This window comes from Lampris incognitus, chromosome 4 (assembly GCF_029633865.1).
Source record: "Lampris incognitus isolate fLamInc1 chromosome 4, fLamInc1.hap2, whole genome shotgun sequence".
NCBI lineage: Eukaryota > Metazoa > Chordata > Actinopteri > Lampriformes > Lampridae > Lampris > Lampris incognitus.
In genome coordinates this window covers 45,884,530-45,904,098 of record NC_079214.1, presented here as the reverse complement: position 1 = coordinate 45,904,098, position 19,569 = coordinate 45,884,530, and the positions used below count along the sequence as shown (strand labels likewise).

Genomic DNA, 19,569 nt, shown 5'->3' with positions numbered 1-19,569 from the left:
ACATTTTCAAGTTTCTGTGGCTTTTCCTGATCATCCCATGGGCTTTGGCATTTTAGATTGTTAGTGATGTAAGAACCCAGGCCAGTGGTGGGGAAGCTGTGTTGTCGATGGTATGGCCAAGAGTTTGCATTCCAATGAAACAGTTCACAGGTGGATTCCAGTGTTTAATCAGGAATTAATTAGTTGCCCAAAGTGATGGGTTGCTTATCTATGGCACCAGTTTCTTCTGAATGAAAATATACATACATGTGGCTCTGTGTTACATTGTTACCCACCACTTGCCTGGGTTCATATTTGGCGGTAGGTAGGTTGACACTGGGACTGCCTCAGTTTGCTTATGCACTGCAATTTGAAACCAGCAGGGGGAGATAGTGAGCTCAGTATTGCAGGGGCATCAGCCACTGTGGTGGAAGAAAGTTTGGAGGAAGAGCGTGAAGGGAAAATTCCACTGCAGCATAGAGGTTAAAATAAGGAGGAAAAGCACAGGGGGTGGGGGGATAAGAAGGGGAGAAACTACAGCGAGAGAAAGAAAGCAGTGAGGTGGAAAGGGAGTAAAGAAGATGAATGCTCCCCCCCCCCCCCTCCATTTACTCCTATGTCCTGCATGAAGGTTGTGTGTTCTCTCTGGATGGCATGTCTCTTTTGTGTATGAAACAGTAGAATGGCTTGGTTCTGTTCCAGGCTGCTGGCCCAGGGTTTGGTCCTGAGCGCTGAGACTGGGAGGGGTCCAGAAAACATGGGTGCTGTGGCTGAGCTTCGGGAAGACGAGGACGAGGCCTACTTCAGTTCATACGGACATTATAGTATCCACGAGGAGATGCTCAAGGTCTGTACATGCTTAGTGTGTACATGCTCACACACACACACACACACACACACACATACACACAAATGTTGGTATTTCTATAGTTGTGAGGGCCCCTCACTGACAACTTTTATTCCTTAGCCCCTTACATTAACCATCATGACTGCATGCCTAACCTTAACCCTTACCCTAACCTTAACTTTATCCTAGTTTAAATCTTAGCTTGAAACCCAAGTCCTAACCTAAAATAGCCCCTTGAAGTGAGGATCAACCAAATTGTCCTTGTAAACCAAGGTTGTCCTTACCAGAAAGGTGGGTTGTCAAGGGTAGGACCTCATGGGTATAGCAATATGTACACTTAGACACACAAATACATGCACACACACACTTACACAAACCTATCTTATGCTTTCACTTGCTCTCACACTTGCTCACAAATTGTCTTTTTCACTGTCACTCACACACACATACTTTCATACACACTTACAGGCTCACATGTTCAGACACACACGCACGCACGCACGCACGCACGCACGCACGCACGCACGCACGCACGCACGCACGCACGCACACACACACACACACACACACACACACACACACACACACACACACACACACACACACAAACGAGACCAATGGCCCCAATACAGTCTTGGGATTGCAGCACCACCACCGGGCAGAGAAGTGACTGTGGAGCTAGTTCATCATTGTGCATGTTGGCTAAAAGACTTGATGTAGCATTAAGTGAAAATGATGATCCCTGCACAAACATTCATATTAAATACAAGACGTTTTCTCAAAGTGACGAATCAGCAATAAAGGCAAAGCCCTTGTATAGAACAGCAACATTGCAGTTGCATGAAGATGCGCACACACACCCACACACACACGCACCTCTCGCTCTCGCTCTCTCTCTCTTTCTCTTTCTCTTTCTCTCTCTCTCTCTCTCTCTCTCTCTCTCTCTCTCTCTCTCTCTCTCTCTCTCTATATATATAATTGAGAGCTTTTCATGAGGACAGGCGAGAGAGAGGGGTGGGGAGGTAGATGGTCAGGTTTCTCTCCTCTTCCTCTGCTACTTACTGCAGTGCTCCCGCATATTCCTCTGGCCCATTCTGATTGGTGCTAAGCGCGGTTAAGTTTTGCGTCATGTGTGTATGCGTCAGACTGTAAACTTCATCAGACCCTCGGGGGTTGGGGGATAAGGGCATAGAGTGGGGTGGTGGTAGTGGGTGGGTGGGCTGGGGGGGGTACTGGTACATGTGAGCGGTCTGCATTTAGAGTATTTTCAGCTCTTTTCATCTGTGTAAGATTTTACATTTGAAACACTGTTATGTGTATGTGCAAAAGAGAAGGTCTCACATTTTCTGAGTTTTCTTGTTCTTTGTCCACCCACTTTTAAATAGAATCAGTGTAGTAAAAAAACTTTAGGTCTTTATTTGTCAAGCTTCTTTCTGTCTGGTTCACCTGATTCTTTGTTTTCTTGTACCCTGTAGCAGTGAAGTCAAACGAGGGCTCTAATTTCAACTTAGCCGACTGTATCTAGCAAAATGGCATGTTACAATCATTTGTCAATAGATTTTCCTGCATTATTTGTCCCAGAGGGGGCAGGTGTTACCATGGAAAAGGAGGGCTGTGGTTTGGGGGTATATTTGATTGGCAGGTTAATTAGCGTGTCCTGAGTGGAACAGGAGAAGGATCAGGGCCCATTCCAACTGTGTCTATTCATTACTTTTGTTGTTGTATTTCCTGTAATGAAATTCCAACAATCTTAGAGACTTGTGATGATTGCAGCATGTGGCAGTAAAATTCTTTGTGCCCTGGTGTTATCTAATTCTCCAGAGAAAAGCTTCTCATCCCAGAGGCTCAACATAATATGACAATATGACTTACCCGACTCTCCGACTCGCAACTAATGGATGGATTTTTTTCTGAAGAATGAGCGTGTTCCTTACACGTTCACTCAACAGCAGTCAACCTGAACTGATGAGAAGTTAAGCCTACAGCTAAACCAAGCTGACGGCTATATTAAAAAAATAACCAGTCTTACTGACTCATCTAGACATTTAAACAAATGGACAGCGATTGTTTGTAAGTAATTTAATGCAAAAAAAAAAAAAACATCCAAATTTGTACAGTTCTGACTGCAAACAGCTCCAGAAGTGTAAATGGGTTGATGATTGAACCCTGGTTTCCTGTTTCCCCCAGGTTAAAAAAATTGAAATAAAGAAAACACCTCAGTGGGTTTGTTCATCTGCAGTGTTTGTGTGTGTTTTTATTTTCTCGAACACAATAACTCATGATTTAATATTTAATGTTTGTTCTTTGGTGGTTCTCCGGTATTGCCACAGTCCAGTGATATTTTAATTTTCATCTACCTAGGATAAGGTCCGCACAGAGAGTTACCGCGACTTCATGGACTTCAACCCGGAAGTATTCAAAGACAAGGTGAGACAACATTCAACATGCAGTTGTGTGTGTGTGTGTGTGCGTGTGTGCGTGTGTGCGTGCGTGCGTGCGTGCGTGCGTGCGTGTGTGCGCGTGCTCATCTTTCTGAGAGGGACATTAATTGGGTGATCGAGTCCGATTTTAAAACACTGTGGGACCTTATAAGGTGGCTTGGCGCCTCTTGGTTGTGTACTGCGGGATGCTGATAACAGGCGCACACTATCCCCCCCCCACACACATATATATACACACACACACATTACCATCACCAGCACCAATAGCTGCCAGTTGGAGCAGGCAGTGGCCTGTATCATGACCATCCATTATATTGGTGGCTGCTAGTTAGTGCTAGCGTGAGACGAGGTGGAGGGAGGTTAGGTGGTAGAGGTTTGTGAGCCAGCAGTGATTGGGACGTACATTATTCCTGTCAGAGAGGAGGAGATGGAAAAAAAGGAGGTTTCACACTCGATATTCTTGTTTTGGCAATGTAATGTAAAGTGGAGGGGTGGAAAAGGAGGCTAACGACACATGAGTGTGACTTTTGCATTGGAAAAAGTGACCGGTAAAGAGTGGGGAAAAGTAGTGATGTGTGAGTAACAATGTCAGATTTTCCCTAGATGATATGATAATGATAAAATCACAAATGAGCACAAAAAGAAATATTCTCACACAAGATTTGAATTGGGAGATTTCCTGCTCCCAGCTCTTTTGTGTGCTTGCTTGTATGCATGAATGGGAGGAGGTATAGAGACTAAGAAAGTAAAACGTTGAGGAAAATGAGCACTGAGAGCTCACCTGAATATTTTTTTCAGTAACTGCTAGGCTTGCATTTTCCTTGTGTTATGTGAAATTATGGTAGCTAGAGTTTTACATGACATCACTGTTTTAGTTTTAGAATATCACAATTATAATAAAGTATCACGGCAAGAACAATTTCAACACACTGGATGAGGAAATAGGGAGGAGAAAGGTAAACTTAGGTGTCCGGGTAGTGTAGTGGTCAATTCCATTGCCTGCCAACACGGGGATCATTGGTTTGCATCCCCGTGTTACCTCCGGCTTTACACAACTGGCCGTGTCTGCGGGTGGGAAGCTGAATGTGGGTATGTGTCCTGGTCACTGCACTAGCACCTCCTCTGGTCGGTTGAGGTGCCTGTTTTGGGGGTAATAGCATGATCCTCCCACGAATCCCACATGCTACGTTCCCCTGGTGAAACTCCTCACTGTCAGGTGAAAAGAAGCGGCTGGCGACTCCACATGTATTGGAGGAGGCATGTGGTAGTCTGCAGCCCTCCCCGAATCGGCAGAGGGGGTGCAGCAGCGACCAGGACAGCTCGGAGGAGTGGGGTAATTGGCCAGATACAATTTTGGAGAAAAAAGGGGGGGGTGAACTTAAGTGACATTTGACAGATTGGTGTATTGAGTAGGACTGAATGCTTGGTAAATGCATATGACTGCATTAGAACAGTAAAACTCTTTTTGTCCTTCCTACTCCTCTCAAGCTGCACTTAGCTTCTCCCTCATGATATTATGCCTCTGTTCTGAAAATGTCATTCCGCTCCCGAAGGTGGTGCTGGATGTGGGCTGCGGGACTGGTATACTCTCCATGTTTGCAGCCAGATCTGGTGCCAAGAGCGTATTTGGAGTCGACCAATCAGATATCATCTATCAGGCCATGGATATAGTCAGGTAGGACACTTGACCTCCCCCACTGAGCACACATGCATGCACAAACACACATATACATGCATGCACACACACACACACACACACTTAGATCAACAGACATCAGGGTTGTAGACTGCTATCACTGTTCGCTGAGAAATTTGTTTTGTTTTCAAACTTGACAGTATACTTGTACAACACTCCCAATACCCTCTTCTATTCAGGTGCTGCAAAAAAGCCCACATGAAAATGCCCACATATTGTAGCCTTTGTCTAATTTTGTAAGATGGTAGAGGTGTCAGTATATACAGGCTTTCACAATGATTGTGACATTCAAAAAAATAAAATGTCATGTAATACCAATCTAATATCCTATACAACAAATAACACATGGACCTAGTAGTACAGGATGAAAAATATTAAACTGAGTTCTCAGTTCACTTATGTTGGTGAGAATGTATTTTCAAGTCTCTGTTCCAACTTCCTTTCACTCAAGCACACAAGTCTCACATACGCACGCACACACACACACACACACACACACACACACACACACACACACACACACACACACACACACACACACACACACACACACACACACACACAATGAGTTGGTGGTAGGAGAGCTTTAAAAAACAAATTTTAAACAAGATGTTGTTGAAATTATTTATTTGACTACTGTGATTTTATCAGTCTTGATATTTGTTGTCTTGACAGTCATCTTGTGAAAATTTGACATAGTGACAGTCCTTGGTTGACTGTTTAATAAAGATTTGGCTGAAGGGGTTTGGAGGTAACAAGGGAATGCACCACCAACCCACCTGTAATGTAGATGTGTAAAAGTATAACTGTCGGGACACAATTGGCTGTGTCTCTGAGTGGGAAGCCGGATGTGGGTATGTGTCCTGGTCGCTGCACTGACGCCTCCTCTGGTTGGTCGAGGCGCCTGTTTGGGGGGGGGGGGTTACTTGGCCCTCCCCGGGTCGGCAGAGGGGGTGGAGCAGTGACCAGCACAGCTCGGAAGAGTGGCGTAGTTGGCCAAAGTAAGATAGGGGGGAAAAAGTACAACTGTTAGAATTAGTGAGCTATCCCTCAGTTTCCTCACTGTCCTGCTGAAAATAAAGCGTCCCGCTGGAAATCTGTTGAAATGGGGTCTAAAGCCACGGCAATTAGATGACAGAGAAAGGACTGGCATCTGATCACTGTTTAACTTTTACTGCGAGATCCTAAATGATTTTTGAACACTGGGTTAAGTGACAGCTGTTTAACAGATTGCATTTATACATACCTGCTTCCCTCTAAAACCTTAGCCTTACAAACAGATGGGCAGCTGGGAGCTTTGATAAGAATCAGCTTGTTTGTGTATCTGTCTGTTCACGTATGTGTATGTTTGCTGATGTGTGTATGTGTGTGTGTGCACTGCATGCATCTGTCTCCTAAAAGTGTAACTCCTTGTATCCTCGATTCAGTTGTATCAATACAAGTCAGGCGTTTGCTCGGCAGTTTTGTTGGGCTGGAGTGACTTAGCACCATACCTTTCCTGATTCTCCTCTGCGCATCAGCATCGGGATGGTGTGAGCAGAGGTCTGTGTGACCTCCAGGCACCTTTCATTTGTCTCAGCTGGTTGACTTCGATAGAGCGTCTGTCAGTCAGCATGGCCATAACGCACCTAATTTAAACCAGGGGTCCGACCGAGTCACGTTCCTCCTTTGCGTCCTCACAGTTTGAGACCTGCAGTCAGCCACATGTGCAAACAAACCAAACAAACACACACACACACACACACATTTCCTTCTGCTGATGCTTTTTAAGATAGTCCTTAGTCCAATATTATGGCCTTATTTTTCAGAGCACTGAGGTTGGTTTTATAGCAGGGAGCTGCACTGCATGACTCACAGTGAAGCAGACACTGCTCCATAGCCAGGTCCATTTACCTCCAACCAAAGTCTCCGCTCCGCACATTTACCTGGGTCTGCACCTTCTGTCACACTCCCGATCACAAATGCATTTTTGAGTTATGAACCATTATGGTTGTTATTATTATCATTATGATGGCAAGAGTCTTATAAGTAAAACAACAGGATTGCCCAAGAAGGGATGTTTTAATTTTACAGCCCACTGGTTCCCTGTCGGGGTGTGTGTTGACATGCAGGCTGTGTCTCCCTTGTTTCCAGCAATGAAGGTTCAACACTGAAGTGGCATTCTCGAGCTTCTCAATAAGCAGACATACACACAGACAGACGTATGCTAACACACGCAAATGTAAGCACAGGGACAGACACACACAGGTACACAAGGATAAGACAGACAAGCACACAGGCACACCACAGACACATACACAATTTCAAACACTCAAACAGACATGCACACAGACACAAAAACACACACCACTGCCTTTAGGTTTTTAACCCCATGGCTTTCCTCTTTGGGTTTTTTTAGTTCTTTATGTGTGTGTATGCAAGTGTGTGTGTGTGTGTGTGTGTGTGTGTGTGTGTGTGTGTGTGTGTGCGTGCGTTCGCGCGCGCACACTTGTGTGCAAGGTTGACTTTGTACATCAGTCACTTCCCCTTGATGTTAATGTGGGGACAGTAATTAAAGTTGCTCTCGTTGGTTAGGCATTTGCATCCATCTCCTGTCTCCCTCTCCAAAGTTCTTCTCTCAGCTACTTCCTTTATGGATGATGTCTAAATACTCATTAAAATGATTCCTAGAAATGGCTGCAGATGAATTTTGCAATGCAGATGTTTTGAATTGATACTGAGATGGGAAATACGTATGATTACTCTGTACAGTTAAAATGAAAATATTTTTGCCTTTTTTATTTTTTATTAGACAAGAGTGTGGAGGCAGAAAGGAAGTTTAAAGTGGGAAGAAAAGAGTTGAAGATGTGCAGGTGAATCCTGAGTTAGGATATAACCTCGGGATGCTGCAATCCGAAATCTGAACTATGATTTTTATTCTTGATTTAAATGTGCACTCCCAATTTAAAAAACAAAAACAAAAAACACTTGCATGGCAAGGGCCTTCATTTATTGAGAGGACAGTTAATTTCAAATATCTGTTTGCCATAACGAAAGGAACAATGTCTTTCTCTCTTTTTTTACATGCACTGCACAAGCACACACACGCACGCATCTTCTCTCAAGAATCCTGACATTGTCCTCTAAATTACCCCAATAATGAGCTTACAGTGTTTCCCTCTTGTGAAGGCGCGCGCGGGAGGGGGGGGGGCTTTAGAAAGATCCTGGGAGGAGGTGATAGCAGCAGGAGCAGAGCAGACGAGAGGAGAGGCCATTCAAGATAAGGATCACTGCTACAGAAATGCACTCTGGGCTGTGAGTAATTGTTCTGTCCTCGGTAACATTAGCTGTCATGATAATGGAATATTCACAGAGATTGATACCCTGAGTGGCCCCTCAGAAATGAAGGATAATTTAAACAGGGCTTTTGTGTTACAGTCACTACCTGCCCTTAACACCTCGACATGCACGTAGGTACAGTTTACTCCAGGAGCCCATGCTCAGACGCAGGCGCTTACTTTCACAAAGGTAAATTGTTACTTTCACAAAGGTAAATAGAGCACTTACATACAACTGATGGAGGCAATCGCAGGACAGACCAATAACACATACACACAAAAATGGAGTCTGCACATTGTCAGTCAGTGTGTACTACGTTCTAGTTGCCTAGCTAAGGGTTGCTGCTAGATTGTAAAATAGCAGCAAGGTTACCACATGAAAAACCGTTCCTTTCAGTATATTTTTGCATTGCATTTTTCACTTTTTGATGGGTTTTCAAAGCAACAAACTGTTTCTATGTCTGATTTTCTGTGTGTCATAATAAAACAAGGGGCTACCCAGTCATGGGCTTCAACACACGCACGCTTCTAGCTAGCGAGCTAGTGTTGATCGCAACAGTAAATGGGGCCCTGTAAACATTAAATGTTGTGTTGAACACCCACACGAGTAGTTGCTGTAGTTGAGGCTTCTGTACCAGTAACACCTAGAGCCTGGGAAAGGCCGACAGGTGACGCAAAACTGTCTGCCCAAGTATAGTTTCAATATTTAAATATTTACAAAAAAGCATTGATTCTGGTTTTGCTATCAGTTTAGTGACTTATTTTCAATGGAGCTGACTACAAGTTTGATACTGTCCTTCCATGTAACTAGTAATGCTAAACTATAGATAGAGTCTTGACTTGTGTAACCAAGTGTCTTCCCACCGGTGTGGTGGGAAGACACTGTTGAGAAAAGTGACACAGTGTAAAAACTGGCTCCAGGCTGTGCTTTAGGGAGAAACTGCAGATATTTTTGATATATACCAGTTGGTGTCATATCAACACATGTGTAAGAAGTCTTCAGCAAGGAATAGCCTTGGTCAGCTAGAAGATTTAATGCCCTTTTGTGGAGTGAACTCACTTATATTAAGAAGATGATATAGAAAATGTCTGTTATCATGATTTGCATGCCTCATGGTTTTTTCATTGATAACTATGAACAACTAATAGCAAAATAACTAAAATGGCACTTTTCAAAAAAGAGTTTGCAAAGGGCTTAATGAGTAAAAAAAAAATATCCGGTTGGTCAAGTAAAATCTTTATGAGACAGTACAAGCCTGTTTCATGCCATAAGCAATCATCAGCTGTCAATAAAGTTACACGGGAAAGAACATAGCATATTAACTGCCTCGTCATGTACATTACGTGCACAAAATTCAGTGAGGAAGGGGGAGGTGCCTACATTCAAAAATTCAAAAACGTGATCGCTAACTGTCCAGTAAAGAGGAGGGGGGTAGGTTGCATACAAGGTTAATGGTATTTGTCTATTGTCATGATTTATTTATAATTACAAAATAGATGCTTAGATCAATGTCTGCAACTGCTGGCCAATTCATTCCTGTTATTCAGTGTGGACATTTCTGTTTTGCAAATGATAAAATACTTTTCAGTTAAGACATAGATTGCACATTTTACTAATGGTTGAATATGCTTTGTATTTTGAGAGGATTTTCCAGGTGGTTGAATAATTAAGGTCTCTGTTTCAAACTGGCAATCCCCATGTTGGTAGGCCACATAATAGACTGCTACACTACCCGGACACCCTGAATACAATCTTTTAAATAAAGCCATTGAGGTTAACCTGAGTTTACATCGTATAGTAGTGAAAGTACAACACCCCCATTTGTATAAATGATGCTAGATTACATGAAGACCCCATTTACACCTGGTATTATCTTATGATCTGTATCCAGATACGTTACCTGCAGAAAATAAAAACGTTTTTAAATGTAAGCTGTAAACACACAGCACTCACTGTGATCAGAATTTTGATTGTATCAGCATGAACACCTCTTAAGGTAGGTGGTTTTGGATTGGATTGTGATTGCATTCACACCTGTTTCTGGCTGACATCCAAACTATAGTGCAGTCACACTGGAGAAAAAGTACCACACGGGTAGAAACGTCATCCATGCAGCCAGTAGTTAAAGGTTTTAGGCTTAGTTTGAACATTGCCATTACTCAGAGACTCACCAAACTTTGAAACAAACCACTTCCACCACAGTAAACAAGCTGCTGAAGTTACATTCACAGCAGCTGCAAACGCAATTGTGACAAAATAACATGTTGTTTCTGAAGCTGCTGAGTTTTTAATTTTTAATTTTGTATTTTAATTAAACCTTCAATTGAAAACTGTTATTGTGGGGGCGTCCGGGTAGCGTAGCAGTCTAATCTGTTGCCTACCAACATGGGAATCACCAGTTTGAATCCCTGTGTTACCTCCGGCTTGGTCGAGCATCCCTACAGGAACAATTGGCCGTGTCTGCAGGTGGGAAGCCGAGTGTGGGTGTGTGTCCTGGTCGCTGTACTACCACCTCCTCTGGTTGGTTGGGTCACCTGTTCGGGGGGGAGGGGGAACTGGGGGGAATAGCGTGATCCTCCCACGAAACTCCTCACTGGTGAAACTCCTCACTGTCAGGTGAAAAGAAGTGGCTGGTGACTCCACTTGTATCGGAGGAGGGATGTGGTAGTCTGCAGTCCTCCCCGAATCAGCAGAGGGGGTGGAGCAGCATCTGGGATGACTCGGAAGAGTGGGGTAATTGGGCGGGTACAATTGGGGAGAAAATACACAGATATACTACCTTCCCACCCACTTGCTTTCTTTGCATTGCATGCATAAATTGTTTTTTTTCTTTATCCAAACACAAAAGGATTACAATGCAGACAAGAACACATAAATAGCAGGGGTAAATGCAAAGGAAGTGATTGGATTGTTCGGTATCCACATGTAAAATGCTATACAGGTTATGTGATAATATCAGATGGGTACCAAAAAGGGTCAAACTTGACTAACTTGTCCCCATGATTTAAGTATTTCAAGGCATGCTGTGTCTTGGTACCCTCAGGTCTAACCAGCTGGAGGACAGGGTCACACTGATCAAAGGACGCATAGAAGACATCAAACTGCCTGTAGAGAAGGTGGACATCATCATCTCAGAATGGATGGTCAGTACTCATGCACACATCCACAGACATAACCATATATACAAACACACTCACGTACACACACTTATACTTATGCACACCCACACTGAAACAGAGGTGACATGTAAACATTTTAAAAAAGTTTTTATTGCATTTTACATTATGTATTTGTATGTGAATGCTGAATATGAGCTTGACGTCCATTTTGAGTGTAAATTTAAATTTTAAATGTACATTTACATATGAAACAAGTAAACAGTGAGATTGTTTTAAGTTTTGACATCCTGAAAGAAGTTCCATAAGCTTATTTCTCATGTAAAGGTCATCAAGGACGTAAAACATTACCTAAATTCAGCTGGTGAAACTATTTTCGGATTGTAACAGCCAATGAGTTTAGAGTCCAAGGTGCTAGTAGAAGTGATGCTTGTGTTAAACATGGTGTACCAGGGCTAAACTCAGCTCCCTTGAATACCTAACCAGGGAGAGAAGTCTTCCTTTGCATTGATGCCCATTTATCAGGCAGATCCTCCACAGCGATTACAGCTGAGAGGGCCAAAGTTGAATGCATTGTTGAAGTCATCCCTAATTCATGAGCAGTTTCGTACCCCCCCCCCCCAACACACACACACACATAAACCTTCCCCATCCATCCTAAAACCCCAGGGTCACAAACAGGGGTCACCAACCAGAGCTTTCCCGTCCTGTTACCAGGTGAAATTGAAATTCAGTGGGTGACGTGCCGGCAGAACAGTGAAGGATAGGGGGCGTAATCTCTGATGACACTGACTCACAGAGCACTAATAAATCTGAGAATTCTCCAGTCACTTCTCATCACAGCCATGATGGCAGACATTTCTCAGCGTGCCCAGGGCTTTAAAGGCTGCCCTCCAATCTGCCTGAATGAAATGGAAAAATGACACTTGTCACGAGAGTGTCCCCACGCTCCATCTGAAATGGCCTTAGATTTTATTAAAATAAAACTACCCAGTGTTAACAGCATTGCCCTGGTACAGTCATAGAGTAGGTTCAGTTGTAGTCGATTCTTCAGGACTGATTTTTTTAAACATTTTTTACTTTTTTTTAAATTCCTTTAATCTTATGATGTTTGAGAAGACATTTTCTCCACATGTCTCACAAACCATTGCTAAACTTACATTCAAACTGGCCAGGCTAGCAGAGCTTCATTTCATCACTTGTCTTTTGTGTCTTCCAGCCCTGTTGATAATGCATGCATGTATAGTGCCTACAGAAGGTTTCACCCCCTTTTTTGCTTTGTCACATTTTGTTCCTGTCCAATTTCCAATGTATTGAAATCATTTTGGCTTTAACAGCACAATAAAGTCAACACAATTTATGAAGCAAAAAGCTTTTTTAAAATTCTAGAACATTTGTATTTCAAAAATGAAAGTACTTTGCCGAGAAGCCTTTTATAGGAATTACAAATTTGAGTTCACTAGGGACATCTGTTTGAACTTTACCGAGTAGAAGTTTGGAATTTATTCTAACATCTCTGTGCAAACCTGTTCCAACTCTGTCAAATTAAATGGTGAACCAAAAGGGACATCAATATTCAGGTTATGCCAAAGATTATCGATTTATGTCTGAACTTTTGCCGGGTGATTCCAGAATATCATATTGAAATATAAAGCTTCGCTCGAAATGCCAATCCTTTGCTGACTGAAACGGGCTCTCTTTGCATGTATAGTGCCTACAGAAGGTTTTCTGTAGGCACTATACATTTTCTGTAGGCACTATACATGCTTTTATTTGACTCCATCTATCTTGCTCTTGATAGCAACAAGCTTTTAAGTCCCTCCTATGGAATAGCAACCCCGTAGCCTGATGCTGCCTTCACCGTACTTGACAATAGGGAGGGTGTTATCTGAGGTTGTTGGGTTGTGTTTTCTTTGCACCAAAGCTGTCATTTTGCTTTCATGCCAAAGAGCTCAACTTGAGCCACATGAAACCAAAAAATCATCTTCCAGGAGGTCTCCGATTTTGTCACACGACTTCTCAGGATCTCCTGTGACATAATGTTACCTTTTCTCAGAAGTAGCTTTTGTCTCACCATTTATCAAATGAGGACAAATCTGTGAAGTACTGAAAAGATTTTTGATCTCTTGACAGTTTTGTCCATTTCAGCCAATGAGCTGTGCAACTCTGAGTGTTGTAGCTGGTTTCTTGGCCATACTATATCTGACAGTTACTCTTTTTGTCTGGGTGCTCAGCTTGGTAGTATGGCCTCTGATCTTGGTAGTGTTTGGCTTTGTGCCCTATTTTTTCAATTTTGTTACTTTGGACCTGCTTTAATGCATCCATTGCTACTTAAAATGAACAGTACTCCTGGGTGGCACGGTGGCCCAGTGGTTAGTGCCGTTGCCTCACAGCAAGAAGGTCCAGGGTTCGAGTCCTGGGGTTGTCCAACCTTGGGGGTCATCCCAGGTTTGTGGAGTTTGCATATTCTCCCCGTGTCTGCAGTGGGGTTTCTCCCCCACCATCAAAAGAAACATGCAGGGTTTATACCCTTGCTGTGCCCCTGACCAAGGCAATGGGAAAAGAACTGGAGTTGGTCCCCGGGCGCAGCATGAAGGTGGCAGCCCACTGCTCCTAGCTACACAGATCACAGCTAGGATGGGATAATTTGCAGTAAATGAATTTCCCCAAGGGGATTAATAAAGGAAACTTGATTAATTACTCCTGGAAAGGTTCAAAGCTTAGCTATTCTTTTTATAACCTCCTCCAGCTTTTTGCCTCTTAACAACTTCATCTCAGCGTGCCGCAGTCAGTCCCCTGGTCTTCAAGGACAGCGGGACTGATCTGATCTGCTGTTTTAGTATTGAGACCCCACAAAGCCGGTGATATTTATTTTGAAGTCATATTGTTGAAGACAGGTGGATTAGAAATTAACAAAGATGGACCTTATTAACATATTGAGATCGCTCAAGAAAAAAACATCTGGCCCCAGCTCAAGTTGTTACATATCAGTTAATTAGTTTTAAGCTTAGTACTTAATTTCATTTTGACATGATAAAGAGTTAGACTATTTCTAAATTAGTTAAAAAAAAATCCCATTTAAAGCTAGTATTTAGACAGGACTTTGACTTTGCAAGACAGGAAAACAAGAAATTAATGGGAGTGGATACTTTCTGAAGCCACTGTATGCACACATGGATGTATACATGCATACACATGCTTGTACTCATACCTCAAAAAGAGGACAGCTAAACTGGGCCAAAACAGCCTGACTAGGGGTAAGGGAGATACACAGGAGGGCAAACTGTGACTAAGAATAGATTGCTAGTTTACTTGGTGTCTCTTTTTTTCCCTAGAATGCATATCCAGTGTATTTCTCCCTGGGCTGTGTGGAAATGTGATTGAAAAGATGCAAGATAAAGGCTGAATTCTATTTGTGATGCCAGAACAGACAACAGCAAGCATAAAACACACTTGGCAACTGAGAACACAGTATACAATGTGCACACAAGTTGACCGCAACATCACTGCAGTCAGTCTAGTAATACTGCCACAAACAATAAAATGTACGAACACACTCAGCAGTCTTCAGTGATCATCATTACATTATCAGACAACCAATATGAGCAATATTTTCAGATGAAAACCCCAACATTAATTTATATATTTTCATATTGAAATACAGTTTTCTGTAACTTACACCAGTTTGATAATTTTTGATGTATTCCATGAATTTTTTTTAATGAAGTTCATTTATTTCAACCCTAAAAAGATGGTTATTATAATAATACATTTTATTTTTGGGCGCCTTTCAGAGCACTTAAGGGCAGATTACAGAACACAGTTAAAAAACAAGCAGCACTGCATCAGACAGCATAAAATCAAAACAAAGCAGGGTAGACAATAAAAAGTTAATACAACAGATAAGTATAAAATCATCATCATTTGATCATTATATTTAGTTTGCAGGTTATAGCCTGCAACCATTTGGTTGTAGGTTATAGCCTGCAACCAAAAAGCTGGGTAAACTGTCAAGTCAAGTTAATTGTATTTGTATAGCCCATTATCACAAATTACAAATTTGCCTCAATGGGCTTTATAGCAATACAACATCCTGTCCTTAGACCCTCGCATCGGATAAAGAACAACTCCCTAAAAAAAAAAACCCAAAAAAAAAAAACCCTTTAACGGGGAAAAAATGGGAAGAAACTTCAGGGAGAGTAACAGAAGAGGGATCTCTCCCAAGACGGATGCAATGGATGTTGTGTGTACACAGTTTACAGAATACAACATTGAAAGAGGATAACAGAATTATAGTGGAATTATAAAATATATGAAGACTATGATGAGGAGGATGCCAAGCAGTGTCCAGATGCCGCTGGAACAGCTCAGGACCTGAGCCATGAGATCTCCATGTAGACCTGACACAAGGGCAGACTACACATGCACCCGAGGTTCACATCACACCATTCACGTACACAGGAGAAGAGACAAGAAAAAAACCCCCCATTATTTGCACATCTGAGTAAGAGAAGGATATAACCTTGACACAGGATAACAAAATTATATGTATTTATAAGATGTATAAAAAGAAAATGTGGTGAGGGGGATGCTAGGCAGTGTCCAGGTGGTGACCACCGTCACTATGGAGACCTGGGAGGAGGACAGATTTCACATGTACACAAGGGAGACTCACATCACATCATTCACATACACAGAAGAAAGGCGAAGACATCATTCAGAGAGAGAAAATACATGTCAGAAAAGAGAACAATTTGCAGTATTCAGCAGAACAGTGCTTGGTAAATTCATTGAGACAGAAACTGATCTTCCATGCAGTACAGGTTGTGAAGCACTCAACTTAAAAGGCAGCTAATTGTAGGCTAAGGCAAAAAGATGAGTTTTAAGTTTGGATTTAAAGAACTCAACAGACTCTGATTGTCTGATGGCAGCGGGCAGGTTATTCCACAAGTACGGGGCCCGATAGGAAAAGGCCCTGCCACCAACTGACTTCTTCTTAACTTTGGGTGCACATAGGAGCCCTGTATTTTGAAAGAACATATGATTTGAGGAGATCAGACAGGTAAGATGGGGCAAGCCCATTTAGGATTTTACAAGTCAGCAGAGGCACCTTGAAGTCTGAACTAACATGGATAGGAAGCCAATGAAGGGAGACAAGAATTGGTGTAATATTGTCCAATTTTCTAGTTTTAGTTAGGATTCTAGCTGCAGCATTTCGAACATTTGAAGATTTTTAGCACCATCATGTGGCAGACCTTAAAACAGAACATTACAATAATCAAGTCTGGATGAATCAAACGCATGTATTAGAGTATCTGGATGAAACAAATGCATGTATTAGAGTCTCTGTGTCAGCCATAGACAGGAAAGACCGAATTTTAGCTGTGTTGCGTAAGTGCGGGGAAAAAAGGCAGTCTTGGTGATTTCTTTAATGTGCTTATCAAAGGAAAGGCTGGGATCAAACATAACACCAAGGTTTTTGGCTGCCACACTTTGTGAGACTTGTTGATTGTTATTGTTACTTGATCAAATGGTGTCTGTGTCTAGCAGGGCCAACAACCAGCATCTCCGTTTTATCCGAATTTAAAAGCAGAAAATTTAGTAACATCCAATTTTTCACAGCAGCCAAGCAGGACTCTAGTCATGTGAGCATGATCATCAGCCCTTATAGGCATATTCAGCTGAGTATCATCCGCATAGCAATGGAAATTTATTCAAAGACTGCGTATAATTTGGCCAAGGGGTGAAATATAAAGAGAGAAAAGTAGAGGGCCAAGAACCGAGCCCTGACGTACGCAATATTTAATATCAGAAATTTTATGTAATATTATTATAGAAAGACACCTATAATCTATAGATCTATATACTATATACTATGCTATACCAACCATACCGGATCGGTCAAGACCCAGGTTGATAACGGCTGCCATTGGTGCTGTGCCCTCACAGGGTACCGATGGAAACTCTAAAATCCGCTCTGGCAACCCCTGAGAAACAGGGAATAAACTGGAAGAAGATGATTATTATAGCAGACACAATGTGTTTTTCCAGATAAGTAGGACTTAAGCCAAGTGAGAGCTAAACCAGAGATGCCAAAATTACAATTTATTCTGTCTAATAGTGTACAGTGATCAGTGGTGTCAAAAGCTGCACTGAGGTCCAGTAATAGAAGCACAGAAGTGGAATCAAGAGTACATAGCTAGTAGAAGATCATTCACCACTCTGGTCAGAGCAGTTTCAGTGGAGTGACAGGCCCTGAAAGCCAATTGAAAAGGTTCATATAGATATTTTTCTTCAATATGGGTTGAAAGTTGTTGATACACAACTCTCTCTAGTACTTTAAAGAATGGAAGATTAGAGACGAGACTGGTCAATAGTTATAAAGAGACCCTGGATCGAGGTGCGTTTTTTTTTTTTAAGTAGAAGTTTAATGACAGCTGTCTTAAAACTGCTGGAAACAAAGCCAGTAGTTAGTGATAAATTAACATTCTGGCATTGTAGGTCCCAGGAAAGACCAGAGATCTTTAAAAAGTTCTGCTGGTAAAGGGTCAAGTAGGCAAGTAGTTGTTTTAGAAGCTGACACAAGCTTGTTCAAAGTATCAAAAGAGATATTCTCAAAAGCTGTACTAACAGGGACTATCAGTGACTGGTCATATAGCTATGAATTTGGTAAGATAGGAGCTGCAGGAGTAGCTGCAGTTGAATAACTAATTTTTTTTATGATCTCATCAACCTTACTGCAGAAAAAGTCTAGAAACTCATGGACCGTGAATGATGAGCAGCTAATAGATGGCTGCTTTTGAGTAAATTTAGATAGTGTCAAAGAGAAATCTGGGGTTATGTTTATTAATATTAATTAAGTGAGAGAGATGTGCTGCTTTTGCAGCAGATAAAGCACACTTGTATTTCAATTGACACTCATGCCAACATAGGTAAAAAAAACTTCCAGTTTTGATTTTCACCATTTACATTCCAGTCTCCTGCAGGCCCACTTAAGAGCACATGTCTTGTCATTAAACCAGGGTGTAGGCCTCTTTAGTTGCTAGCTATTGTAGTGAATCAAGGAGACTAGAGAGGGCCACATTTAAGTCACTATTGAAATGTTCCGTAGAGTCAGTCTACATTTAAAGAAGCCAAGACTGCTGGCAGCTGCTGGCCATATGCAGCTACAGTGGATGGACCAATGTGGCAATTACATCTGTGCCGACATTAACAGGACAGGCCAATAATGCTTCAAATTTGATGAGAAAATGATCTGACAAAGCAGATGTGGTTGGCAAGCCATTCAGATCAGAGACGGCTAGCCCTTTAGATAAAACCAAATAAAGGGTGTTACCACTGCAGTGAGTCGACTCTTGAACAAACTGAGCGAACCCAAAAATATCAACAAGCGCCAGAAAGACTTTACTTAGAGGATCAGCAGCCTTATTTAGATGAATATTGAAATCACCAAGAATTAGAATCTCATCAGAATGAGTAACAAGACCTGAGACAAATTCTCTAAATTCCTTAAGAAATAGTGAGTAAGAGCCAGGAGGTCGATAGCGTATCACAATCTGGACTGAGCCGAGTCTATTTGTGGCTAAGGGAGATGGACTTAGAATAAAGCCTCAAAAGATTGGAATTTGGATTCAAGTTTAGAAGTTAAATTGAAATTAGACTTATATATTAAGGCAACATCCCCCCACCTTGTTTAATTGCCTGAGCTACATGGGCACAAGTATAGTCGGGTGGGGAAGCTTCATTTTAGGGAAGGAAAACATTTGGTTTCAGCCATGTTTCACATAACCCAGTCATATTGAAACTATGTTCAAGAATCATCATTTATTAGTAAGGCTTTTATAGACAATGAGCTGATATCTATGAAACCAAATTAAGCATCTGTGGAAGTGACCAGTAGTAGGAAGAACTTAATAGCTACCAATAGGTGAAATATTAATTGGAATTAGACACCTTGTATTATTAGTTGACAATTTTGACAACCTTTGCTTTGGATGATATGTGGTCACACTTTTGATAACATTAGATGTTTGACTATTGCTCAAAACAAATTGTAGTGCAATTAGATTTTCACTGGAGCAAGCTAGAAGCTCAAAATCTCAAAATTAAAATCAGTACCAAGAAAAAAAAGTCATCATTCAAATATGGTCACTAAAAGCTTGGCTAACTGAG

At 41.8% G+C, this 19,569-nt stretch overlaps 1 protein-coding gene across 3 annotated transcripts in view; it reads left to right on the top strand.

Moving 5' to 3' along the window:
- Positions 1-19,569, top strand: part of prmt3 (protein arginine methyltransferase 3) — a 114,486-nt gene that overhangs the window by 12,393 nt on the left and 82,524 nt on the right. For all 3 annotated transcript variants that reach the window (XM_056278780.1, XM_056278781.1, XM_056278782.1), the window contains 4 exons: positions 682-826; positions 3,188-3,253; positions 4,821-4,942; positions 11,325-11,424. In XM_056278780.1, coding sequence (XP_056134755.1) covers positions 682-826; positions 3,188-3,253; positions 4,821-4,942; positions 11,325-11,424 — 433 coding nt within the window. The remainder of the gene's footprint in view (positions 1-681; positions 827-3,187; positions 3,254-4,820; positions 4,943-11,324; positions 11,425-19,569) is intronic.